Source organism: Neodiprion pinetum, chromosome 3 (assembly GCF_021155775.2).
Source record: "Neodiprion pinetum isolate iyNeoPine1 chromosome 3, iyNeoPine1.2, whole genome shotgun sequence".
Lineage (NCBI taxonomy): Eukaryota > Metazoa > Arthropoda > Insecta > Hymenoptera > Diprionidae > Neodiprion > Neodiprion pinetum.
The window spans coordinates 4,723,848-4,751,404 of NC_060234.1; the positions used below are offsets into that span (position 1 = coordinate 4,723,848).

The 27,557-nt window shown below is 38.5% G+C and overlaps 3 protein-coding genes across 5 annotated transcripts; 2 read left to right on the forward strand and 1 right to left on the reverse strand.

Annotated features, from left to right (window-relative positions):
• The first annotated feature begins 182 nt into the window (after nucleotides 1-182).
• LOC124214144 (nonribosomal peptide synthetase ebony) lies at nucleotides 183-15,506 on the forward strand. 2 transcript variants are annotated; one of them, XM_046616221.2, is made up of 12 exons: nucleotides 183-708; nucleotides 9,913-10,045; nucleotides 10,298-10,573; nucleotides 11,716-11,868; nucleotides 11,981-12,207; nucleotides 12,326-12,596; nucleotides 12,707-12,874; nucleotides 13,092-13,288; nucleotides 13,492-13,681; nucleotides 13,766-14,123; nucleotides 14,218-14,665; nucleotides 14,782-15,506. In XM_046616221.2, the coding sequence occupies exons 2-12, from the start codon at nucleotides 9,913-9,915 to the stop codon at nucleotides 14,917-14,919; spliced, it is 2,559 nt and encodes an 852-aa protein (XP_046472177.1). In that variant the 5' UTR covers nucleotides 183-708; the 3' UTR covers nucleotides 14,920-15,506. The 2 variants fall into 2 exon arrangements, with proteins under 2 accessions (XP_046472177.1, XP_046472178.1); XM_046616222.2 differs by lacking the exon at nucleotides 183-708 and adding an exon at nucleotides 9,695-9,724.
• Nucleotides 10,452-17,635, reverse strand: LOC124214145 (putative DENN domain-containing protein 10 B). Of its 2 annotated transcripts, XR_011176615.1 has the most exons (6): nucleotides 17,591-17,635; nucleotides 17,004-17,203; nucleotides 16,405-16,839; nucleotides 16,197-16,314; nucleotides 15,635-15,980; nucleotides 10,452-10,590 (listed from the first exon to the last, which is right to left on the reverse strand). XR_011176615.1 is itself a non-coding variant. In XM_046616223.2 (5 exons), the coding sequence occupies exons 1-5, from the start codon at nucleotides 17,628-17,630 to the stop codon at nucleotides 15,709-15,711; spliced, it is 1,065 nt and encodes a 354-aa protein (XP_046472179.1). In that variant the 5' UTR covers nucleotides 17,631-17,635; the 3' UTR covers nucleotides 14,938-15,708. The 2 variants fall into 2 exon arrangements, 1 of the variants encoding a protein (XP_046472179.1); XM_046616223.2 differs by lacking the exon at nucleotides 10,452-10,590 and having other exon boundaries at nucleotides 14,938-15,980.
• A 185-nt stretch (nucleotides 17,636-17,820) lies between these two features.
• On the forward strand, nucleotides 17,821-26,829 carry eIF3a (eukaryotic translation initiation factor 3 subunit A). Its single transcript, XM_046619144.2, has 6 exons — nucleotides 17,821-18,016; nucleotides 20,723-23,446; nucleotides 23,656-23,872; nucleotides 23,958-24,219; nucleotides 24,596-24,804; nucleotides 25,495-26,829. Exons 1-6 carry the CDS (start codon nucleotides 17,968-17,970, stop codon nucleotides 25,601-25,603), a joined length of 3,570 nt encoding a protein of 1,189 aa, XP_046475100.1. The 5' UTR covers nucleotides 17,821-17,967; the 3' UTR covers nucleotides 25,604-26,829.
• Nucleotides 26,830-27,557: the final 728 nt, after the last annotated feature.

A 27,557-nucleotide genomic window follows, 5' to 3' on the forward strand; every position in this document is an offset into this window, starting at 1 on the left:
AATCGCGACTCTCGCTATCTCGCATAATACGATTCTTTTTGATTCAGGGAACGAGCGAGCAGCACCAACGGCAATGAGACATATAGTTATTACCCGGATTGAAGCCTGTGTGGTAGTTTCGTATAAAAGGCAGGGGACGACGTCAAACGCCCTACACTCCCGTAGTATCCGTAGCGGAGGCCACCGCCATAAGTTCACTGACGATACTTTTGCATTCGGTTTTTTTTTTTTTTTCTTTATTCCCTATTATTTTTTGTTTATTTTTTTTTCATTTTTTTATTTTTCTTTTGCCACTTCCAAGACTTGGAAAAATTTACATCGTTGCGTTGACGTTTCGTAAAACGTGCGGCAGTGAAAATCGCGACACAACCGCATCGGTCGACGAAATCGATGTAAAAGAGGGTAAAAAAAAAAAAAAAAAAAAAAACAAGGCCTCGTAGATTGTGGATAAGTGCGGGAGATTTTACCATTATTTATAAATATATATATATATATATGTATATACACGAGTATTTTGTTGCTCTTGTTAAATTCGTCAGAAATATTCTTATATAAATTATATAGTGGTTTTGGTGAATATACATATTATTATACAATATTGTACTTGTGCAGTGTGTACTATTATTATTATTTTATTTTTTTTTCTCACCACCGTTCTTCTTCATCGTTTTTATTCGTTGATTCGAAGAGAAGTGATAAAATTTCAAGGTAAGAATTCGTTTCTCGTTATTTTCCTTTTTCCGTTTCTTCCCGTTAGTTTGTTTTTTCTTGTTCAATGTTTTTTCGAGTTTCGTCCGCGTGATCTAAGATCAGCGGAGACGCTCTAAGGTGGTGAAACTTTTAGTTGCGAATTAACTTTCAGTGAGGTTTTACACGATCGTTGAAAATTTTGTTTAACGTACGAATTGGAAAAAAAAAAAATTTATACGCTCGTAATTCGTAATTTTGGTTTGAAAATGTGTATTTCTTTTTTTTGAAAAATTTCATTCGCTTTCGATTCAAATGCGATAAATTTCTTGGCAAGTAATTGTAAAGAGAGCCCGGAATGCATTTAAAAAATGTTCAAGTCCTTGTAACGTATGTAACGATAAGATGATTAACCGAAACGGTTATAAATTAAATTGAAAGAAATTGAAAAATAAAAAAAAAGCACCCACAGAAAAAAAATAGTCAATCATACTGTATAATATAATAATTGAACCGAGGAGATAAATTACGGAGATTGAATAATCACGCGTTTAATTATATTATACCGCATAGATTTGTCGCAAATGCAATTGTACAAATACGTAATGACGCGGGAATATTATTTTTCCATACACGCGCTTGGACGGAATACCGATGTAAAGAGAAGGGTGGAGAGAGAAGGATAGATACGGAAACTGGAATTTTCGTGTATTGTTGCAGAGATAAAGAATAAAAGAAATTGACCGATGTCAAGTTGTTTTTAGTGAGTAACGTGTTGCCGATTCGTCCGAAACACGCAAATTATTTTCCTTAAATTATGTTGCAAAACAGGTTTTACCCAGTGCAAGGAATGCGTGGAGGATACAAATACAGAGAATTGAAGTCGTCATTCGATGCTTCGAATCCGATGCATTTCTCTTTAAGATCAGTAGAAAAAGAGAAAAAAGAAAAGAAAAAAAATTGGTCGGTATATTCTCGCGAAAAGTTTCATTTTTTCTTCCACAATAATCTGATACTCGTTATCGATGAAAATTAGTATACTTCGAACTGTAGAAAATTTTTTCTTTCTTGCGCTGTAAAATCTTTTCAATTAATAAACACCAGCGATAGATTAAAAAGAAAATCAAGAGCGTCTAAAAATCTTGACATTTTTTTTTTTTTTTCAAATTTTCCGTAATAATTATCCGTTAATTTCTCTGAACCATTTTGAATCGTTAACTGGGGGGGGGAGGGGGGGGGGGGGGGGGAATGGATAGAAAAAGAAATGTATATTTACATATATCGCATCTTCCACTAAAAGTTGAATTGTTCTTATTTGTACAGATCGATTGTCGATGATAAACAATATTTTTGAAAAGAACTGGTGGAAGAAAAAATATTTCTTCAACATCGTTTATTTCAAAGTTAAATTTATCCTTAACGATCTCTAAATCGATTTGATCGTTTCGATCGATCGACGGAAATTGTATTTTTGAAATGGATCGACTTTTTTTTTTCCTTTCTTTTTTATTTTTTTTTCTCCCTTACGAGAATATCGTAAAACGATCGATTTTTCAGTACAAGTGGGTTAAAAATTTAAAGGAAAGAAAATTTAAAGAAAAGGGGGAAAAAAATTTTTTGAACCGACTTTGAAAACAATACGCGTGTGTGTGTGTGTGTGTATAAGAGTCACGTAGTTCGTTGCACCTTGCTTTCGTATTTTCTGTGAGTCACGTTACAAGGACACCGAGTAAAAGCTCGAACTGCAGCTCGTTAATATCTGCAGACTCGGTGCTCATCGCTTCGTTGCACATCGTTTCTGCGGAGCAGCTGTTGCGATTTATTTTCGCGATCCACCGACCGAACATCATTCAATATCCATATTAAACCGCGCTGCCGCAGGATATCCGTGAGGGTGAAATCATCGACGCAATCACCTGCAGTTTCACGCCGATGATGACGATGACAATCCGCGTGCTGGTAGAAAAGGAGATCGGCGACGAATAATAGGCGGGGGTAAAAAAAAAAAAAAAAAAAAAACAACTAGAACGGCTGATCGATTGATAAGGAGGAAAGTATGAAATTTTCAAAGACGCGAAAATACAATTCGTAGAGTCGTGAAAATGTGGAATATTCAAGTATAAGAAATTAAAAGTATATATAAAGTTTGTAACATATATCGGAAACATCTAGATTTTGTGTATATTAGTGCTGTGCGATTAATAGATTAATCGACAGCTTCTATTAATCGATTTTCCAATTAATCGATCAACCCTTTCGGTCACATATTTTTCAACGTTTTTTGTGGTCGCTGATCACGAATTTGAAGTCAGAATTCGATAATTTTCAAATCCAAGATGGCAGATCCAATATGGCGGATCCAATATGGCGGACGTAAAGTCGAACATACTATAAAAATTCGGTAATTCTGACCGAACATTAGAATTTTCCATATTTTAATAGTCATGCGAAGTGACAAAGATCATTTGAAGTTGTAAATAAACTCTGATAAGGTTAGGACATGGAAATTTTTGCGATGTGACTGAAAGGGTTAATCGACGGTTTCGATTAATCGATGTTGCCTCGTAATAATTTCGATTAATCGATTAATGAAAGAAACGATTAATCGCAATACTCAATTAATCGATTAAGCTATTTATTTGATTTTTCCACACTTTGACTTTCCATATTTTTGAAATCCACAAATCAAGTTGTCGATTCTTTAAAAATTCGATATTGTGGTACATTTATGTTTTCATCTTTCCATTGCAGACCGTAAATTCTTTCTTTCTTCTTCGTCGCACGGCGAACTTTACATGTGTATATCAATGTATGCTGCTGTACCGCAAGTGAAGCGGAACTTGAGTAATTGAAACGCAGGAGAATAAAGTTCCCGAAGTTAATACTGCGATGCAAAGAGAAACGAGGAAACAAAAAAAAAAAAAAAAAAACCTTGTTTCTTCAACGACGATTACTTCGTGGGCAAGCATCGCGAAGTAGTTACAAAAATATCCTTGTGATTTTTTTCATCGCTGACTTGTATGTACGCACTTGGATTTATGAATGATTAATTTTTTTTTTTTTTTATTCAAATTTTTTTGTCTCACTTTTTGCAACAACGTATCAGTTATGCAAAGTCAACACGACCGTTTATCGTTACGTTGTAAGAACTGCAGATTTTCCAACAGATCGATTTCTTTGTATCACCTCTCTCCTCCAGGCTATTACTTGTCGAGTGTTAGAGAGTAAAAAAAAGAAGGAAAAAAAAAAAAATACACAAGTAGACTCACTCACTTGAGATCGATTATTAAAACAACCTTGAATTAACGACAGGAGAAAACTTTTTATAAACACCAAAGCGTTGTCTGTTTGTTTTTTTTTTGTGTACTAATTAATTAGTTTTGTATTACTCGTTATAGTATTTTTTTTGCTTTTTTCTCTTTTCTCCTCCTTCAATCGTCGCGCACCAAGAAGAACAATAATTGCGAAACAAAACGAAGGTAAAAAAAAAAAACAAATTCTAGACAGCCAAGAGAACTGGCAAGAAAAAAAAAAAAGAAAAAAAAAGGGCGAAGAGATGAAATGAAAGAATTCACGCGTCTCGCTTGAATCATTGTCGTCTGACTTCAGAAGTGATTTCCGTCAGGCTGACTTATGCTTTTACAATATGTTATTCCTGACACTCGCTATTCGAGCATGACCATAAGTATCAGCTTGCTATTAATGCGGCGTTGACCAAGTAAAGTTACTTTGTGTGTACCACATGCGTTTTTCTTCAAGAACGACGATGACGATGCCGATTATATGTATAACAATGTCGCGTGTCTAATGGTATAAGGTGAATTTCGAGGTAAATGAGCGTATAATTTCTTCTTTTTTTTTTTTCACTGCATTCACTTCAATGTCACTCAAAACGCATTTTTGCACTAAAATTAACCGGAATGAAAGAAATTACGGTATCAAGACCTTATATTTGGCGGATACGAAAATATATTTCTCATCACACTATTATATTTGTAAATGATACAAGGTCGTATCCGAAATTTTTTTATACCTCGTAAACGACGCAAAAACCTTCGATACATAAATATTTATCGATTTTGGTAAGAATTTTCAAAATTTCTACATTTCTCACAAAATTATACAGAACGTAGCTGCAGCACAAGGTCGTCGGCGAAATTCTTTTTTTTTGTTTTTCGAAAACGCTTTGAAACCCTTCGAAATGTGAAGATTTATCGATTTCGGGAAAAAAACAAATGTCAAAATCATTTCTTCAAGTTTGTATTTTTTTGCTATTATCGTTAAGCATAAATTTACCTCTTTAGGTATTACTATGTAAATTTAATTGTGTAGCATTTTTCGGGTGATACAAATAAATGAATAATCTAGTAAATCTTTCGTTTCGAAGATTTTTGCGCGATTTAAGATGAAAAAAATGCGGATGCGACCTGATAGTTTGTGTACATTTTTTTATTTTTTTTTCGTCTTACAGTTAATACCGAAAGTTAAACTGAAATATTGTTTGTTCTACCGTTAATTGAAAATTTTTTCTTGAGAAACAATAAGAAAAAAGAAACTTTGTATCCGCCCTTCTACCGTTATACTTCGTAGTACGAGGTCGTACGCGACTCTGACATGTGTGGGTAATTAATAAATTATTGTGGTTTTTGTTTAATTATTTGTTTTGTTCAATTTATTTTTCAACGAAATCGCCGCTGAGGCACGTCGAAATTCCGCGTGAAATGAAGGTTTCATCAAATTGTCTGATCGTGAATCGGCGTAACGGAATCACAGGAGCGAAGGAGAAACTAATACAATGAGAATTTCACAGGGAAATCGGTGTAGGTTCAAGTCGCGTAGAGAACGCGTACCTTTACATGCTTTATTTATACAGGGACAAGGTCGTTGATCATAACTTTCGTGTTTCAGTTTCACAATAATTTTACGCTATTCGATCACCTTGCCAATAAATGCAGCCGTATTACGTTATTAAATGCAGCCCGTTATTTACGTACAATCTGTAATACAAATTATACGCATAAACGATCTCTAATCTAATCTGCGTTATAAATTTATATTCCAACAACCGAACTGGCTTATACATATTTATCATATTCATTGAAATCTGTATAATCCTGTAACGGTTTATCATCGTACCTCTTTTATATACACAATAGGAACAAATTTGTGGCTTGTGTACGAATGAATCAGGCATGAGAGTACAATCTGAACCCTGCAAAGCGGCGTGAAAAAAATATAACGAAACTGATTCTGAGATTAGAAATTTGCAGCGCTTTATAGTTTGCGATTCAAGATTTGTAGCTAGTTTTTTTTTTCTTTCTTTCGTTATTTTTTTTTTTTGGGTCAACAGTGCGGTTTTTGTCAAAATTTGGTATTACAATTTTCGTTTGTCTGCCGAAGCGTTAAGGATAAATTGTTTGCATAACATTCGCTTCTTGAAACTTGGTTTTATGATTTTAGATATTTTTTTTTGTTTTTTTTTTTTTTTATTTTTTAAATTATTTAATTTTTTGGTTTTGAGACGTCTGTTTCTCCTCTCGACTGTAGACGTGCAGATATTTCCTAATTAATATCGCTCTCGTATAAAACTGTACGATGATGCAAGCGAGGTACGGTGGGATTTTTAAGGACACAACAAATAGAAATCATCGTCCTTGCAGAATGTTGGTGTATACATACGGATCTATATACATATATATATAAAATATAAATCAGTGTACACGGTGATTGCATTTCGAGACACAGAAGGTAAGCAAGAAATGAGAAACATGAAACCAAGAGAAGAGAAAATTATTTTAAACAATACAAAATAATAAATAAAAAAAAAAAAAAAGCAATCCCCGCCCCCATTTACGTTCAATGCCAATATTTCGTGCCAACATCTGTGGACGTATATTAATCAAATAAATATCTCAACGCGGAGCCTGTAACAGATGCATTTAAGGATAATATAAGAGGTAGTATACAATACATGTATATATTGTATAACGAGGAGGAAAACTCGGTCTATTCTCGGGCCGAGTCTGAGTTTGCAATATCGAGTCGTAGGTCAAGTCAAAGACAAAATTATTTTGCAAATACGCGAGGCGAAAGGAGCGATTTTTTTTATAACAAGAGTTGTTGCACGCGTTTTTTCACGAAGCACCAAATTGAGGTTAGGATTGCTTAACGTCAGATTTGTTCGCTACGGCGCATGCGCGCGGTGCGGAAAATATCGCTTTCAACTCCCAAGACTTGAAAGTGGTATTTTCTGTACTCCGCGCATGCGCATTTGTAGACTCACTCAACCGTTACAGTAACGGTTACTTTGTGGGCGGAAAGTGCGCGTGGAAAAACGCGTAAAACACGCTTGCGTTATATAAACGCTTTATGGTTTTTTTTTCTTTTTTTTCCTTTTCGTGCGCTTGTGTCACAGTTGAAAGAAACCCTTTCACTTTTCTCGGTCCGGAAACCGAGTTCAGTCTCTTAACGCCTTTGCAGACTGGCCGATAAATCTGATCGGCGTTTATAGATGGAGATATAAACCATAGAAATAATTAGCATGTGCGGTATTTATGTTGTATACAGGATTTCCTGCATTGATCTATGGACTTTCTCAGTCTTTTCATGTAACGCGTACGACGCTTGATAGATGATATCATGTCACGGTATAAAAATTAATATACCGTAAGGAATCGTAAACATTTTTTTTTTCCCTCTTTTTCCAATCGATCTCAAATTCAGGGTTGTAATACCAAAGACGCAATTTGAATATGCAATAAGTTGCGAAAATCTAAGCAGAAAAAATTATTGTCACGAAAAAAAAAAATTAACATTCGACCGATATTTATTAAAAATATGATTTTTATCACTTGGTTCGAATAAGTCTGAAATACAACGATTTTTGCGGAAAAAAGTAACACCTTGCACTTTCGGCTGGCATTGAAAGGATCAGTTTTGTTAGTCGTAAGGTTGTATTAATAAATTGGTAAAAGCAGAAAAAAAAAAAAATAATAATATACTCTATAAGGCCAACGAATCGCTGCTTTTTTGACATAATGACTGATATTTGCGCAATAGCTAAAACAGATTTAAGAGGAATTTAAAAAAACAAATACAATCTCTACCTATAAATTTATGTCAAACTATTTTCTTTTTTCATTGCAAATACCAAATTTATATACATATATATATATATATATATATAGATCCAACAAAATGAGGACGTACCCTTTGGCTGATGATTAACGATCGTGTCATTATGTCGCTGCAAAGTTTGGGGCAAAAAAAACCTCGACATTTCCGAAATTTACATCCTTTCAATCAGCGCCACGAGCGCTTGTGAAAATTTCGTGATTATGCGGCGAGAGATGTATTTTTAATATACCCGGTCAACGCTCGTAAATATTTGTGCTCGTAAAATATTGTCAAAATATTTGGGGAAACAAGTTTTATCACACGATTTAATACCATCGAATTGTATATATATATACATATATACATATGTATATTTATACATTAGGCAATCATCGCGAAATTATATATGTTTCAAGTTTCTTGTCGCGCGCTTTGATTAATTAACAATAAGATTTGCATATAGGAAGAAATTGAATCGTCATTAACTTAAATTAGTATCGTTTTATTAAATATTATTTCTTGAAATAATATTCTTATCCAGCTCCGATTGTATACTCAATGATTGAATGATAAAACAATTTAAAACTCAGGCTTCGAAGGTCCTGCGTATTGCAAAATTCAAACACGAGATGCACCCGTCAGCTTTGTGAGATATTCGATTTTACTTTCTACGATAAAAGAAATAAAAAATATTTGCAAGTATGTTGTAACGCTGAAGCGGCGAGCAATATTGAATGTCTACAAGATACGTTATGTTTACATCGAAATTGAGCAAATTGGAGATTGCAACATCGTTATAAGTATTTTATGTACATAACATGTGCTCGTCAAACTGCAGAAACGTATTAAAATATATTCCTGTCACGTGAAATAACGCACATAGAAGCGTGTAATAAGTTTTACTTGACTTTGACACGAGGATATATAATTATTCAAACAATGGGATTCAAGAAAAAAAAAAAAAAAAAACACTTTGAGCAACTCGCAGGGCAGTGTTATTGTTGGTTTACAAATTTTTGAACTACACGCGTTGAGTGTGTGTGTGTTTTTTTAACCGATATAACTGATCAATTCGATTTTTACAAGCGCTGATGATTCGTTTCAATTGTAAAAGGGGAAGAAAGGAAATTAGGACAAAGACTAGAACAAGAAATTATAAAATAGGCAAAGACGTGAGAAGAATTGCTGACCGAGCTTAGTAAACTTAACGTAACGTAACGTAAGAGAAAAGTTCGTTATTGTGCAATTTTAGAATGACTTTTTCAATGGGTTGACTTTTCAAAATATGTATAAGTCTGTTTTGGTTCTTACGGTTTACCAAAATTCAGACAATCCTGAAGGTGCGGAGTAGCGACTTTTTCTAAACACGCATCGTTACAGTAACTTCACTAACTTCAACCTCCTAAAGAATATAGTGATTCAGGGACGAGTGATTGATCAGAATTACAAAACGGGAAAGAAAAAACGCATAAGAAAACTGAAACACCGGTAATTAACAAACTTCCGGCATTTATTCCATCAATCAATTGGTGTACACATTTTTAGGAGTAATTATTCGTTGGCAGCTATTCGCCTGCAGACTGTAAATTATGCTCGCAGTGTTTTTTTTTTTTTTTTGCATATCAATGGTTATACTTACAGGTGTGTATTGAAAGTAGATAGACGCAATATTTACATCGTATATTCCTTACTTTGTACGAGACGTATTGTTAATTAATTTCGATTGCGATACGCGCAAGAAATATTCTATTATGCAATCATTGTAACACCATTTTATCGGTATATATTTATTATTTTCCTGAAATTATCAGTAAGGATATCTCTGTGCTAATTATATCTAAGGATTTATATAGGAAATTGCTCAACGCTTTGCACTCGAGTTAGCAATATATTCCTGGAACTTCTGTAACACATTTTTCTAGTATGAAAGCTTTCTTTCCTCATTTTCCTGAAAAGTTTTTCTGCCATTTTTTCTTTCAATTAAATATCTGTCTGTATTTTTAAAAAAAATCCATCAAATTTGTTGCATTGTGACAAAAATCTCCCGAGTATTTCTGTTATACGCTATAAGAAATATTTACATCCCTTGTTTTGTTTTCGTATTCACAGATGGGTTCGCTAAAACAGTTGTCAGTTCTCAAAGGAGAAAACACAGGCAGAAAGAACGAGGAAGTATTCGTTCATAAAATATTCTCTCAAGTGGCGGCCAACAATCTGAATCGCACAGCAATTGTCTACGAAGGTAAATTTTCGTTCACCCTTTTGTAACTTGTCGTCGCTGAAATATCTCACCATGTCAGAATTGAAAAAATTCTAGGGTACAAGAGGAATTCTGGGCGATGAAATTCATGAGAAAACCATGTTCAAATATTTTTGATAATTTAGCTGTGTGGTCTATAAAGTGAGAAAGTTAATTGAGAAATAATAATTTGCGTTGACGGACGAAACGAGTGAAAAAGAACGTTGCGATTAAGCTTTTAATCTCGTTTTACAGACGAGTTTGGCAAGGACAGAAGTTTGACTTACAGTCAGCTCGAAGCGCGAACCAATCAGCTGTCACGGGTCCTAGCAAAACGCTGTCGTCGATCCAGCAGCCTCGATGCCCTCGTAGCAATTTCAATGCAGCCTACGGATCGTCTTCCGACTCTCTTGCTGGCTACGTTGAAGGCCGGAATGGCTTACCTTCCGTTGGATCCAGGGTTTCCAGCTCCCAGAGTTAAGCATATCCTGAACGAAGCCGAGCCCCTCCTCGTGGTCGCCGAAGATGGAGGTGAGCGATGAAGAATCCTGAAAAATTCACATAGTCGAATAGATTGTTGTTCCAAGACTGCAAATGTAGACAATGCACCCTGCGACGTAGAAGGTCTAGCGTAATTATTAGGTCGTAAAAAGCTCCCGCTAGGCTGTAAAAAATTAAACTCCTGCGGTAATAAACAAACGGTAAAAAAACGAGTAGCCTTGGTTCTGATTCGCGTGAAAAATTATAATCAGAGGCAGTGAAATCGATTATTCCACTGCAGAGCAGCCTGGAGTTATGCAGATTAATGGGCAATTTTCTTACCGTTGCACAACAAACGGTTCAACCCCAACGACAAGGCAGCTGTGTCTCGGATGCGAGTTATTATTAATAATAATTGTAATGAACGGCAGATAATTAAATCCTGTTCGCTGTGTGTTATTACTCATAATACGTTGGTTGAAATTTTATTGACATTCTATGATTATTCTCTGCTATAACGGTACGGCATTAAAATTTTCACGCTTGAATGAACGTATCGTGAAGCTGACGCTATCGCATTAAAAACGAATCAACTAATGGATGTAATGAGAAAAATTCTCTAAGAGAGCAAATAACTCTGTGAAAAAAATTCCCAGACAGGTACTCCCAGCTCTTAAACCTACGTGGCATACGTTTATTCTATATATACATGTTGACATGGTGATAGTGGGAAGTATTTTGTTGCTCAAGATGCAAATCGTTATTGAAGTGCGATAAATTAACATACTAAGATAAAATTGTTAAATTGAACGACAGTTAATGAAATGAAAAATAAAACCCTGTATGACACCAATAATGTATATTCACAGTGTATGTATGTTTTTTGCCATACATTTGGAAAGGAATATTTGCATTCTATCGCTTCGATATCTTACTTTATACTATCGGTAATGTCAATCAATTACAGTTGCAACAGTGACAGATGATCAGAAAATAGGATACATTGGCACAAGGCTACTTCTCAAGCAGAAATTTCTTGTATGCAAAATAACATTGCGCAATGTATTTGCGTGGCGGTAGATGCGAAAAGTTTTTTGAATAAAGACTCGTTCAAATGTAACTTCAGACAATCAGCAATTTTGTACGGGATTTATCATTTATTAATTTTCGTTTATTCGATCGCTCGATTTCAGCCGACATGACAATATACGAGGGCACGCCTGTCGTTACATACGAGACGCTTTTAGAAGAAGCCAGCAAAGAGTCGACGGAGCCCATGAATTTGGACACGTGTTCTGACCTGGCGATCGTTTTGTACACTTCGGGAAGCACGGGGGTGCCGAAAGGCAAGTGATAGTACCGATAGTACATTATTACAAAGTAAGATTACGTTCCAATTCAAGTGAAATATGCTTGACGGGGAGAATTTGAAGGAAACCTTTTGTACCTTCTACTCAGGCGTTAGACTGCTCCACGAAACTCTGATGAATCGGCTCCGCTGGCAGTGGAGGGTGCTGCCTTATTCGTCGACTGAGGAGAGGTGCGTTTTCAAAACTGCACTGACTTTCGTCGACAGTGTGCCCGAAATCTGGGGCCCTTTGCTTCAGGGAAGGAGCATCGTCGTTGTTCCAAAGCATGTCACAAAGGATCCGCAGAGGTTCATTCAGCTTCTGGAGAAACACAAGGTAAGCGAACGATCCGAACACACAAATTCCGGCCATGTGACACGAGGGACAGAAAGAAGACGAAACTCGCCGTTCCTTTCGCCTCTGAATTGTCTGACAGTCGAACTTTTTTCTACAGATCGAACGACTCGTACTTGTCCCGTCTTTGCTGAGGACTCTCCTAATGTACCTGGAAATGCAGGACAAGGAACTCCTTCAGAGCCTGAAACTCTGGGTGTGCTCGGGCGAAACTTTGGCTATTTCATTGGCCGAGCAGTTCTTGGCCAGATTCCGGTCCGGCGAACATGTTTTGGCTAATTTTTACGGCAGTACAGAAGTTATGGGGGACGTTACATACCATTTGATCAATCACCCTCAACAGCTCAAGGGTCTGGACAAAGTACCGATCGGTAAGCGACGGTGTTCATATCTTTGAACAACATTGTGAATTCGAATTTCCGTGAGGATCGAAGCAAATGAAAGTAAAATATGAAGCGAGTTCTTTCAATCCAATTTACAGGCAAGCCGTTAGATAATACTGCCGTATACCTTGTTGACAAGGAAATGCAGTTGGTGCCGCAAGGAGAAGTCGGGGAGTTAGTTTGCGCTGGTAAAAACTTGGCAGCTGGTTACGTCAAAGGAAGGGATCCGCATCGTTTCTTAGACAATCCACACGCTGTGGATCCAGGTGAACATAAAGAAGGAATGAATAAGACGAAAGAAGAGAGTCATTAGTGTTAATTAATGGGATCGAAGAAAACATTGCAAGTAGAGGATTGTGTGACGAATTCGATTCACTGATTTTTTGTCACTTGGTTTTGGTCAATGGACAAACTAAGAACGTCGAGGCGTAATTTTCAAGAGCAACAGATTATTCTTCATAATTGTTATTACTTTATCTACAGAATACTCGCGGATTTATCGAACTGGTGACTACGCCAGGATCGTAAAAGGCATAATGATTTACGAGGGGAGGACTGACGCCCAAATTAAAATCCGAGGACACAGGGTTGACCTCGCAGAAGTGGAAAGAGCTGTCGTGGCATCCCCTGCTGTCGACAAAGCGGTCGTTCTCTGTTTTAAACCCGGTGAACTTTCGCAGGTAAATGAGAGGCAAAGAACATGTGGAATAATGTTTGAATATTGAGAGATTACAAATCGCAGTCATTTTACCTCGACTTAAATTGTGATGCGTTGAATAAAGATGGTATCAACTCTGCAATTTTTTCAAATGTGGCGAATAGTGTGAATACCTTGATAGTTTTGACTTCCATTTACCACAACTAATTATCTGTCTTGTTACAGGCACTCATTTCGTTTGTGACGGCCAAAGACAACATACATATTTCCGGACTGCAGATCGAATCTTATCTGCACACCATTCTACCGCCTTACATGATACCGCAAGTGATAGTGATTGATTCCATTCCTCTATTGGTGAATGGAAAGACTGACAGACAGACACTGCTGATGCAATACGAATTGATGAGCAACAGTGAGTGAGAAACAATGATAAAATACAAGAAGCTAAATCCCTACTTTACTTTTTTCCAAACTTCTTCTTCGTTTTATTTTGCAGAAGAGGAAATCGCCGTCGATTGCAACTACGAAAATGTCCCGCTGTCTCTTCTCCCTGCAGCTCAAGTACTCTTTCCCACGGTAGCATCAGTGGTCGGACGTAGCGCTCGAGCAGCAGTGACCATCGACGCTAACTTTTACGAGCTGGGAGGAAACTCTCTGAATTCGATCTACACCGTTACCAGACTTCGCGACCAGGGCTACCAGATTGGAATAACTGACTTCATAAGCGCAAAGAACATGGGGGATATACTGCAGAGGATGAATGTCGACTCAGATTCCGACACCGATGGCTCTGCCAACGGAGAGCAGTACGTTTTTGAGGAGCTCAATAATTCCCACAAAGAAGACGTTGTCGAGTGAGTATACACTTCGATAGTATTGATCGAAAAGCTGCTTAACGATAGGATTCTTTTGGAATAAACCTTATCTTTGCTAACGTCTCAACTACAGGATGATCACGGACAGTTTTTACTCGAAAGCTGACCTGGAGAAGTGGTTGATGCCTGACATTACCAGAGAAGATTACTCAGATCTGATGCACAAGCTTTGGGATCCTCTGGTAGAGAAAGGATTAAGTTTCATAGTGAAATCCACGTCAGGCGAGGCGCTAAGCGTCGCGTTGAATTTCGACGCGAGAGACGAGCCTGAGGTTACGATAAATTCAAAACTGACAGTAATATTTGAGTTTTTGGAGTACCTTGAGGGGCCAATCCGAGAGGGACAGCTGCCCAAGGGGAAGGGACAAATTTTGCACTGTTTTATGATGGGAACCAACAGCAGTCTCACTTCAGCTGAGAATATCGCTCTTATGAGGGAGATGGAGGAACATGTGCTCAGAGTCGCCAGGCAGAAGGGCTTCGCTGGCATATTTACAACAAACACCAGCCCGCTCACACAGGTAATTGGCTTTCTCTGTATCTAGAAATTTTGGGAAAAACGTTGTAAGAATGTCGAAAATAACATTTTTTTTTTACTTGCCAAATATAATACTAACTTATCAAGTCGTCTTTACAGCAACTGGGTACCGATATCTACAACTATGAAGTCTTACATGACTACCAAGTCAACAAATACATTGCGCCCGATGGTTCGATGCCGTTTGGAAACGCGCCAGACAGTCAAAGAGCAATCTGCTGTTGGAAAAGCGTTTAGCATTTTCTGGTCAACAGATTGGAAATTATTTGTAGTTGCTCATGTGATTAGTTTGACTGGTTAATGATAGTGAAGATCTGTACAGAATTGTAAATAAGTATTCAACCCGACGAGGATATTACCAAATAGATATCATGCATGAAATAAATCGAAGGGCGCACACGAACTAGAAATTTTAATGTCTTTACATATTTATTTGTCTGTAAAATGAAGAAAACAACTACTTTGCTCCTGTTTCCTCCAATCATTATTATAAGGTACCTGAAGTTCTTCTCATGAACGTTGAGCATGCCTCAGTGTGGAATAAATTTAAGTTAAACATCTGGTACTCTTTAAATGTCTTTAGCCGATGAATACGTATTGGTTGCAAGTTTTAGAAGTAACATTCAACTGCTATAACGGAGAAATCTGTGCGAACCCCATAATCATTCATAATTATTTATGATTTAGGAAGTAGTTTTATTTGAATATATATTGATTAAGGTATTTAGCATTAAAAATCACAATGATTTACACTATTCATCTGTCAAATATTGTAAATGCACTTATCACTAGCACCTGCCTAAATAAATCGTAATTCATAATAATTTACGCAAGATCCTGTTTTTTTTTACCTTATCCCTGAGACTTTCAAGAAAATGAAAATCAAAGAGCCACGCATCCACGATTAACTACATAAATTAACAACTGAACAAGTGATGTAACATTCGCTCACCTTATTCCAATGGAAACCTCTACTTGTGAGAAGACTCGGAACAAAATAAGAACATATTTTGTGTGTGTAAGAGATCACAGCATGATTAGGTTTTCGGCGATTGCTAAATTGATGAGAAAGTTCTCGACTGCAGGGGCTAAGTTTTTCTCTTTAAACGTTTCGATGGATACCATTTTTCTACCTTCAGGCGTTGTTAAACTTGCCAACGATTTTAACTGATTCAAAAGATCTTGTGTTTTATCTGAGATCTCTGATGTTATTTGCACCTCCGAGTAAGATGGATTATCTCCGAGCTGGACCATGAACAAGGCTATTTCCTTGTGTGTCTTCGTCATCGTTAGACTTTCTGAAAAAAAAAAAAATCACATGGATGTTAAGGATTGCGTATTTATGATATACTTGCGTTCAAGCATTTCGTAAAATTTTTTCACGAAAAGGGAGTAAAGATATTGGATGAATAATCTGAAAAAAGTTGACGAGCGGTAAATTTTCTCTCTCGAAGAGTGGCTTATACCAATACACTGTGAAAATGGTTATGCAAATTATAGCAATTTTGTAATACCTTTTGCATGTGACGCAATAGTGATTTCTCTTGCAGGTAAATTCACGAGTAGATCGTAAAGCTCAGCCCGTGAAGCGACTAGACTATCCCTGCACCCTGCGATATACGAAGAATGACCCTGAAATATCCAAGCAAAGATATTTAATAATGGCCAATGTATGAGACAACAAATGGGCTAAATTTCAAAGTCCCATGAGGAGAAATAAACCTTAAGCTCCAGTATCTCATCTTTAACCAGGTCGACCCATGGAAATAAATATTCGGTAACATTTCTGTGTTTCATAAAAGCAGGGAAAGTCCGTATCCATCTAAGAAGCTGTTCAAGGCTGTGGTGGTAGACTATTATCCGTTTCTTCAGCAATATCGCTGTGTATATAAGAATCGTCTTCAGCTCAAAAGTCTTTATCAAGCCTCTGAGGTTGGTGCTGTTACTGGCAACTTTTCGATCGCTGTATTCATTGCAAACAAACGTTCCGTTATCCTGAGTTGCGCAAGAGCCTTTGGTGAATACGGATAAATAGAGCTGCAGCAACTCTGTTGGATTTCCAGTCCTACAGTACATTTTGCTCAAGACACGACACAGTGCCTCGTATTTTGGTGGATTGAAATCTGTCGCGAATAAAACAAGCGCAAACTGTTTTACCTGTAGGAAATGAACGAAGAAATTATCTTTCACAGTTTCCCTAGAAATGCTGCGAAAAAATAGGGAAATTCTTTTTCTGATCACTCTAAGAGACAAGTAAATCAAAACTTTTAATCAAAATCAAAAATATTGAAATGACAATAGTAATTAACAAAATATCTTGCCCTGGGTAAATTATCGGAGTCGGAAACTTCGGTGCATTGAATATAGAACCAGGAGTTGTGAGAGTGTCTGGCATAGACGAAGGGTAAAATATCATTGTGCTCAGATTGTAGGGAAGATTTTCTGAGCACCAAAACTTTTTGCGATTCTGTAACGTCGGGGTAGTTCCAAGTCCACAGAACATCACCGTTGCAATCCTTTTCTGAAATTATTGACACCGTTTTTACTTTGGTCAGTCAATCAATATTTCCATTCGCAATTCGGCGCCGAAATCGAAACGTTATTCGAAATTACCACGCCGCTTCGACGCACAAACTCGCTAATGGCAGTAGAGTGAAGTTAGCCGCTGTTGGGTTCCATCTCTCTTACCGATGCGGTAGGTAATATACGTGAGGCAAAAAGCGGTGGACTTCACGTTACGAAAAATCCCGTGACCAACTAACCATTGAGCCAAAGTCAAAATACTGAGCTAAGAGCTCATGGGGCGAAATATACGATGCATATAGGGTGAATGCGTTAGCGAATCGTTCGGCAACGATGCAAACGATGCAATTGGAAGTTTTTTTCGTAAATAATCGATCGAAATTACCGATTATGCCGCAGGAAAGCAGCTCCATTGCTGGCGCCATCTTGTTCCACGTGGGTACTACGTGAGTTGTTCAGGTGTTTTCACAGTCAGACACTATTATAGTACGACAAGTTTTATTACTGGAAATATGTTTTTGTTAAATTTTCAAATTTAAAATCAGGAATTTCAGCCTGGAAAACGCGTTTACAACCGCTTCACCATTTTTACATATAAACGGTCGTGATATTGAGCTTGTTCTTTCACCAGAACACGCGGTATCGTGTCCGTAGTTGGACGATTCGCGGAGGGAAAAACTCAAGGCGATCCCGGTCTTCCGAGTACTGAAAATTTTCACAACGTGTCTGATGTGAAACCAGTGATACTCGGCAACAAACAAGATGGCAAGATACGGGCAGCGACCCGAAAATGCTCTGAAAAGAGCCAACGGTGAGTCGCTTTTCTTTCGCTGACGTTTTTCAATATGGCAGGGTCGAGGGCCCCGGTTCTCATCAACCAAGGTTTTCACCCTCACGGCTCTTCGTATTCGGTATCTTTCCTTCGGTGAATCAGCGATCCTCGCGTGTTTTTCATCCCATGAAATTCCAACGGGTCCAAATCGCGGCAATGTCACCTGTCAGTACCTAAAACCGCCCTCTTTGATCTCCAATTCAATTCCTCTATTTTCCCTGTTTTCCGCTCTTCGTGTTGTCCGCCGTTACGTCACTGGCCGTATCATTTGCTTCAGGCATGCTTTCGGATCGCCAGAGATTATCCGAGTACCACATCTTTTTAAACCCTCTTTTTCTGTCCTCAATTCCGCCCCGAAATGCTGCATGGCTACGATCCATACGGCGTCCCCGGGGCGTGAAAAAAACATGTTAACCTAGTCCAAACTGCGTTTCACCCGCTTCAATTCGACGGCCAATTGCGTACAGACCGGTCATCGATTTTTCGGCTACAATGCGTGAGCCACGTTTTACGACATTGAATTTAACAACCTTATCGTAACGAAACATTGGGGAAAAAATTACTGTTTTTTTAATTTTACTATGACTTTGAAGGAACTAAGATTTCGAAATATGAGAGTGTTTTGTTTTATTACGGTTTACTGAATTTCAAACAATTCCAAAATCACGAAATAACTGTTTTTCCCCAGCATGAATTTTTACGATAATGTTACTAACTTCACTAAGATCACGTTTTCACTTAATTGTCAATACCACGACATCGAACTTTGGCTGCTGCATAGTATAAAGATTTATTATTGTTATTATAATGAGTCTTATTGCAGGCAGAAATATAAGTATACAAATATACATTATACTACGATTAATCAAATATTGGTATACTATTGCATAAGTCCATTACGTTACGGCTGGAACAAACGAACGAAGAAAAATATATAAGACTAGACGCTTCTCAAAAGTACCAAGATACTTGGGCGAGAGTGTCTTTACAGTAGGATTATAGCTGAATAAAAATTAATTTTTATGTGTGATTTGCACATTGGCGCTTGTTTTTAGTCCTTGATAAGTATATCGAACGACATAAGGTATACTTTTGTGAAACTGTAAATAAGACAAAATTGTACAGTTGTATTAATTGAATCGAATTGACAACTTCACAATCGCACACTCAGAGTATACAAGATGAAAATAAAATTTATTTAGTCATTTGGCAATTACGTACTTCGTGGAAATTACTAAATAAGTCTGTCTAATATTGTAGCCATCTAGGACCTTATATGTCTTTATCCCGTTGTTTCTTTAATATAGTTTTGATGGTTATTTTGTTTATAAACTCTGGTGGTTTTATACATTTCTTGTAAGTTCCTTTCTGGGTTGAGATTCTATTACTCCAAATCGATAGAAACAAAGTCTTGTAAACGACTCGCGGACATTTTTTTTTTAGTCATGTAAATGTATCCCATCTAAAATTCCAGTGTAAAAGTCGGTCCCAGATATTTCAAACTATTAAATATTTCGATCTTTGTGTTCGGATTAATTTCGTCAAAGCGTAGTGTCAAATTTTTATCTGAACACACACTATCGACGTACTAATCAAAGTATATCATCTTAGTTTCATCGCATCACATTAATATTTGATTTAAGTTTTCTTTGACAGTTAAAGGGCAATTTTCCCGATTATCTCCTTTATACAACAATACTATATCATCGGCACAACCAACAATCCTAACCAGACATGGTAAAATGAAAATCAAAAACAACAGATGGTCCATAATTAATTACCTTAATATCGTTTGTGATGTCTACTTTTACTCTGTTTCCTATTAGTGAAATAGGATTTTAATATGTCATAAATTATGTCTTCTAGTTCAGCATCTTGTTCATTGTTGAAGGGTATATTGTGATTCAAAGAGTCGATGGCTTTGGATAGATCAACGAATATTCCCAAACATTTGTCAGAGTTATTAAGGGTTATTAACATACATACATAGTTGGTTACATCCATCGATGCCCCATCGGTAGAATTTTCTTTACGAAAACCATATTGCGAAGCAAGGAAAAATTTTTTTGAGTTTAAGAATCCGAAAATCCTTGTCCTCTGCCAGTGAACTTCCCACTTTTGCTAAAAATTCATTAACTTTATTAGCGATTTCTTCCTTCATTTTAGCAGTTCCGGTATCATCAAATTAGTCAGTCCAGCAATTATTTTTAGTAAGTTCCCATTTCTTTCTGAGGCTGCTGCCAACAACATCTCCAAGTTTCTTTCTTAAGTACAGGTTTTTACCTCTTTTCACTATGTTATTGACAAAGTTACATATCGGTAGAGTATCTGCTAGCTTTGTGATCCAAGCGATATCTAATCTTCGTTATTACAATGGTATCTTTATCAATTAAAGTCCATGGCTTTCTTGAGATTCGTTATATATTTGTCTAGGCAGGTCAGTAGCAGTTGTATGAATTCATTTATATTAAGGTTTTTTGTATTGCATGTAGAATGATTTCAGAACACTTGTTTTCTTCGTGATCTTAAGAAAAATACTATTCAAAAAAGAATCAGAGTGACAGATGAAAAAATGTTTCTCTACGCTTCTGCCAAAAAGCAATTGCCTATTTTAGAATACGCACAAATGTTGGCGTGCCGAGATAACGACACTAAAATTCGCAAATATTTTTTCCTTAAACACAGAGTTCATCGAGGTTGGAAAACCGGCGCGGGCATTAGACACCCTTCAGGAAGTGTTCCGGAACAAGAAATGGACGTACAATTGGTCGGAGTCGGTCCTGGAGCCGATAATGTTCAAGTACCTGGACCTCTGTGTGGAGTTGAAGAAATCTCACATAGCAAAGGAGGGTTTATTCCAGTACCGGAACATGTTCCAGTCCGTCAACGTCGGGAGTTTGGAAAATGTGATTCGCGGGTATTTGCGGATGGCCGAGGAGAAGACGGAGGCCGCACGAAAGCAGAGTCAGCAGGCGGTCATCGACATTGATGATTTGGACAACCTTGCGACCCCGGAAAGTATATTGCTGTCTGCGGTTAGCGGTGAAGATGCGCAGGATCGCAGCGACAGAACAATCCTGACACCGTGGGTAAAATTTCTCTGGGAATCGTACTGCCAGTGTCTGGAATTACTGAGGACAAACGCTCATGTCGAGACACTCTACCACGACATCGCAAGGATGGCGTTTCAGTTCTGCCTAGAGTATAACAGGAAGACGGAATTCCGAAAGCTCTGTGAAAAGCTGCGCAAGCATCTGGAAGAAATCTGCAAGCTCCCGCCACTGGTTTCAAATGTCTCGATAAACAAAGCTGAGACTCAGCAGCTGAACTTGGAGACCCGTCTGAACCAGCTCGATTCCGCCATACAGATGGAGCTGTGGCAGGAGGCATACAAAGCCATCGAGGACATCCACGGGCTGATGAATCTGTCTAAGAAACCTCCGGTACCCAAAACCATGGCCAATTACTACCAGAAGTTGGCTATGGTCTTCTGGAAGGCTGGTAATTACCTTTTCCATGCCGCCGCCCTTTTCAAACTCCTTCAACTCTCGAGGGAGATGAAAAAGAATATGTCGCTGGAAGAGCAGCAACGCATGGCGAACCGAGTTCTCCTCGCCACGTTGTCCATTCCTCTACCTTCGGCGCATCCAGAATTCGACCGTTTCATTGAAACGGACAAAAGTCCGCTGGAAAAGGCTCAGAGACTGGCGGTTCTGTTGGGTCTCACTCAGCCACCGACCCGGGTTTCGCTACTGAAGGACATCGTCAGGCTGAATGTTGTCAACCTGGCCTCACCGCACCTCCAGGACCTCTACTCGTGGCTCGAGGTGGAATTCCATCCGTTGGAATTGTGCACCCGTGTTGAGACCATCATTCAGAGTCTACAAGCCGATGAAAACAGCCCGTTGGTTCAGTACGTACCTGCACTACAGGACGTCACGTTGGTTCGTCTTGTTCGTCAGATATCGCAGGTCTACCAGACAGTTCAGTTTGCACGGCTGATCGAGCTCGCCAAGTTCACGACCGATTTTCACCTCGAGAGACTCCTCGTAGACTGCGTCAGGTACAACGATATGCAGATAAGGATCGACCACGGTAAGAAATGCATACATTTCGGGGTCGATCTCTCCGAAGCTCAGAGGGAGGATCATCCCGATGGGCCAGTTCTTCAAGCCATGCCTTCGGAGCAGATTCGGTGCCAGCTGGTAAATATGGCAACGGTTTTGCACCGTGCGGTGGCGGTAATTAATCCGAATAAGAAGAAGGTTGAGAGGGAGAAGCTAAGAACTCAGCTGGTGGCTCATTATCACGAGACGAAGGTGAAGGAACATCAGAGGATTCTTGGCCGGCACAAGATCATCGAGGAGAGAAAGGAGTACATAGAACACATCAACAATGTCAGGGAGGAGGAGGAGATGAGGAGGCAAGAGGAACTCCAGCGGCAGCAGAAGCAGGTTGAGCAGAAACGACTGGAGCTCGAGAGGGAGGAGAGAGAGAAGAAACGATACCAGAGCGAAATGCAGCAGATCAAAGAGCGTCACCTCAAGGAGAGGATGCAGCAGATATCGCAGACAAAGCACGGGCAGAGAGTGCTCTCCAAGTTGGACGGTGACGAGAAGCTAGACGCGGAACAGATCGCGGTTCGCGAAGCGGAGGAACTTCAAAAGGAGCGTAGGGAAATGCAGCAGAAGCTCAAATCCCAGGAGAAGAAGGTCGACTATTTGGAACGAGCCAAACGGCTCGAGGAAATTCCACTTTTGGAGAAGGCTGTCGAGGAGAAGAACGAACTCGCTAAACAGCAATGGGAACAGCAGGAGGCTGAGCGAATCGCGGCGGCGATCGAGGAGCGACAGCAGGCGGTAAAGACGCGTGAGCGCATGGCCAGGATGAAGGAGGACCACGACACGTTCTTGGAAAGGATTCTAGCCGAGCGTAGGAACATTTATCTTGAGAAGTTGAACAACTACGAGGTGATGATACGCGAGGAAAGAGCCAGGCGACTCCTTGAGAGGAAAATTGAACGCAAGGAGGAGCGCAGAATCAAGTGGGAGAGAGAGAGAGCCGAGGCTGCGGAGCGCAAACGACTCGAAGAACAGCGAGCCAGGGAAGAGGAGGAGAGAAAACAGCTTGAGGAACTGAGACTCCAGCGCGAGGAGGAGGAGAGAATATTGCGAGAAGAGGAGGAAGCCAAGGAGCAGGAACGGATGGCCAAGCTTGAGAGGCAGGCCGAAATACGAAGGGCACGAGAGGCAGAAATCGAGAGGAAACAGGAAGAGGACAGGGCCAAGTCGGCTGACACCTGGAGGCGTGGCGTAGACAGGGAAGTGCCGCGTGATCGCGATTTCAGGGATGGACCGCGGGATCGTGACATTAAGGAATCGACTCGTCTGGATGGACCACCGCGCCCATGTAAGTGTGATCGAAGAACTGGCAGAAAATTTGAAACAGTCTTCATCGTTCCACGATGTAGCGGTGTGTGATCTTTTTTGCGTATGGAACACCCTGTATACTTTTGCACTGTTTTTAAATCATGCGGTAGAATTCTGGGCCCGAATCTCTTTTAAACTACGTAAGATTTGTAAATTTATTCAAACCTGATGGATTTTCTTCTTTTCTAGCCATGGATTCGTCCTGGCGCCGCGGCGACGCACCGAGGGATGAAGGATCCCGCGACGAACCTGAACGATGGAAACGTCGGGAGCTTGAGACTCGGCGGGATGACGACAACGTCGAAGGTGGATGGAAACGACGCGAGCCTGAGAGGCGTGATAATCGCGACGAGGACGACAGATTCAACCGTCGTGAGCCTTTGAAGGATGGCGAAGAGGGCGAAAGGTATGTCGAAATATTTTGTTATCAAAAAGTAATACAGAGTGATAATTGAGATCACCGATAATCGTACCGAAATATTTTTTTCTAGATGGAAACGACTGAAAGAACCGGAAGAGGGAGACCGATGGAAGAGGCCGATCAGAGACAGAGACGATAATCGGGATCGGGAAGATGGCGACAGATGGAAGAGGCGGACTGATGATCGCGACAGAGATCGTGGAGAAAGATTCGAAAGGAGAGAACCTGGAGGAAGAGGTGGTTTCGACAGGATGAATAGGGATGATCGATCCGGTATGGATCGCGACCGTGATCGTGGAGGCGATCGTGATCGAGACAGAGACCGCGGAATGGTAGGCGACTTAAATTTTAATCTTTCCAGTGGTTCATACAAAATTCTCAGTAATATCACAGCAAATACAATAAGTGATGAAATCACTACGATAAATTCAAAAACATTAAGGAACTTTCATCAAAGTTACAAACCCTTTGGAACACTACCTGTATTCTTATTGGAGGGGGAAGAAAAGCTTCGTCCACGGCTCAATGAGTTGCAAAATAGACTCGCTCTTTAACGAACTTTCTAAAATTGATGAAATTTAAACCTCAATTTTTTCTTATTAACACTAATCAATGTTTTTTTTTTTTATATATAACGACTTCTGGCATCTTCAGTGAAGATGCGGAACCTTTGTAATCAGAGTATAATAATGTTTCATCATTTTGCAGGGCGGTGGTGGCTCCTGGCGCGATGCTCCAAGGGAAGCCCCAACTCCTCGTTCAGAGGGACCACCCAGAGGTCGCGAAGAACGCGGTGAGAAGGATACGCGCTTCAGGCGCGATGGCCCGCCCAGATCTTCCGGTAATTTGGAATGGCGACGTGGAGATGCGCCGCCTCCACGTGACTCACCGAGAGATCCTTTAAAGAGAGAAGAAAGGTAAGTGTTTGCATTACTCAAGGATTCAAATTTCTTTGAGTATCTAATTTCTAATTCCTTAGCAAATAATATAAAATAAAAAAAAAGGAAGTCGGACGTGTCAAGCTGTCTTGATACGCCGGTACACTGACATGGTAAAAGATTAACCCTGCATTTACATATCTCAGCAGAATTACATGACGGTCACACCGGGTTCGTTTTGGGCCCAACCACTACTAAAATACTGGCTGCGATGAAGCTATAATTTTGAATTTTTGACTTGAAAAAATTACAGGCTAATTTTGAAATATTCTTCTGTGTGAGGCGATTGGTTTTTTTTTTTTCTTACATATGATCTGATTTTGAATATAGGACACAAATGAAAAAGTAAAAAATACAAAATAAACGTGACGAGTGGTGGTTTTTTTTTTTTTTTTTCTACTAAATAAAATCATAACTCGTACGGGTTTTGATATTTCAAGCTGAAAACTAGACCTAATGTTCTCGAGATACGGAAATTTGAGAAAAAAAAATAGGTAAATAGCACGCGTTTGAAAAAAAAGTATTTATTCGGAGAATCGCAATGACAGAAACAAATGACTTTTACAAAAACCATGCTTAATTTCTAAGCCAAGTTCAATTTTCGTGTTGTGTATCGGAGTAAATTAACGTTGCATTTTCCTGGGTATAAAATGTGACCTTAATTTATAGACGAGACGACAGAGATCGTAAGGAAGAAAGACCGCCGCCGCGCCGGGAAGAGCGAAGGGAACCACCGCCTGCGGAAAACGAGGGATGGTCAACGGTGAGCAGGCGTTAGAAGATGCGAACGCGATTTCTATTCCGCGACGCGATTTGAACATCAAGATACTAAGAATATTAACCGTCTAACTGAGAATAATAGGTTTCCCTACCTTTTGCATTCGGCCCCTTCCCCGTCACTATTGCATGCCAAAGTGTAGCGTCTCCGATCCTTAAATATTGTGCGTAGCAAAGAAAAATTACTTCCAGAGCTTGGCCAATTATGAAACGTATTAGCAACGAGGTTTTCTCAGTTTACAGACGATTTTTCAATATTTACAGACGTATCGAAAACGATCGAGCACATCAGTTGATTAAACCGAAGTAGTTTTTTTTTTTTTTTTTTTTTAACTTCTAACTTCATTCTCATCTACAATTGTTGCGAATTGAACTTTTGAGTACAAGGTTTCGGCAACAGCTGCCATGAAGTGAAATCGTAAAGTCGCGCAAAAAGAATCTGCTGTTTTCCACAATATTCATTAGATTAATTTAAATTTATAAACATTGAGGGGAGGGGTAGAATTTGGAAGGAAACTAACCATACGATTTTCTTTGCTCATGAGATTATCTTGGCTCTTCATTTCTTGCTTTTTACTCTCACAATCAGTCGTACGTTAAACAACGATAAGAAGAAACGATGCAGTGAAATTTCAAACGAGACTATTTTCATTTATTTTATATTGACTTGATTTTCTAAATTTCCTTCGCTTTTATGATAAGAGTTTTCTTTTTATCTTTCAAACGCCTCAAAATCCTCATAAAGAAAAAAAGAAAATCTTTAGACCATTTCTCTCTCACTCTGGTACTTGCGGCTCTTATCCTGTGTTTTTTTTTTTCTTCCTTTTTTCTGTTTTCGGCATTCGATTGATGATTCGATGAGTCTAACTAACATTTTAAAAATTAATTACACATATACATATATATACTACTTTAATTAATTAATTAACGATAATATCAATGTATTAAGCAAATTCGATGATTGGTTTCCTTAAATTTAGTCGTATCAATTCGCCGAGTCACAGTCTGGCTGTATTCCTGTGATCCGGTCGATATATACATACATATATATTATGTTTATACGATCTTTTACGTTATACATTTATTGAAGAAATGTCTGTGAGTGGCTGAAAAATTCACGTACGAAACGCGGCATCGAATTCGACTTATTATTATCGGATATACGTTATGCTCGAGATCTTTGTCGCGTTCGCACGAGATAATAAAGTTCTCTTATATCCTATATAACAGTGTTCTTATATACCTTCGTCTTCGATTATATTTTTAATATTATCCTTACAATATTGACGGTAAACAGTCGCCTTTGTGTAGGTGTGTAATTATCATCGTCAACATCAACAAGAATAATTTATTTTGAAATTTTATTTTGTTTTTTTTTCCTTCAACTCTAAATAATTTATATACCTATATAAATTATCAAAAGCTCTTTTCACACGGTGCGTTAATAATACGTATTTTATAATTCGGTATGTAATTAGTACGCAGTATACATATATATATATATATATTCACAATATCATAACTTGTTAACTTTGTCGAAGAAATTTCGTAAGCGTTTAATGTAGTATTTAACTATTTGTAAGCTTATTTGAATCGAGTTTCACACTTTGTAAGTGTGTACGTCGTGCGTCGAGAGATACACAATGCTTTACATACCACGTGTCTAACCAATTTTGGAAAGTGTTTTATGCATTTATTTATTTATTTATTTATTTTTTTTTGTCAACTTTCACTAAAACTGTACATGACACTTACGCCCAAGCGCCCGCAGCGCCTTACTGCATAATGATCAATCAATTTCGTTTATTGTGTGATATGACATGCAGAAATTAGACGTAGTAATTAAAACTAGGTTTAGGTACCTATAAGCAAAGAAAAAAAAAAAAGAAAAAAGAAAGGAATGCAAGACCCACGTTTCGTCGCGCAATAAATTAGACAGATAACATAAGAAAATA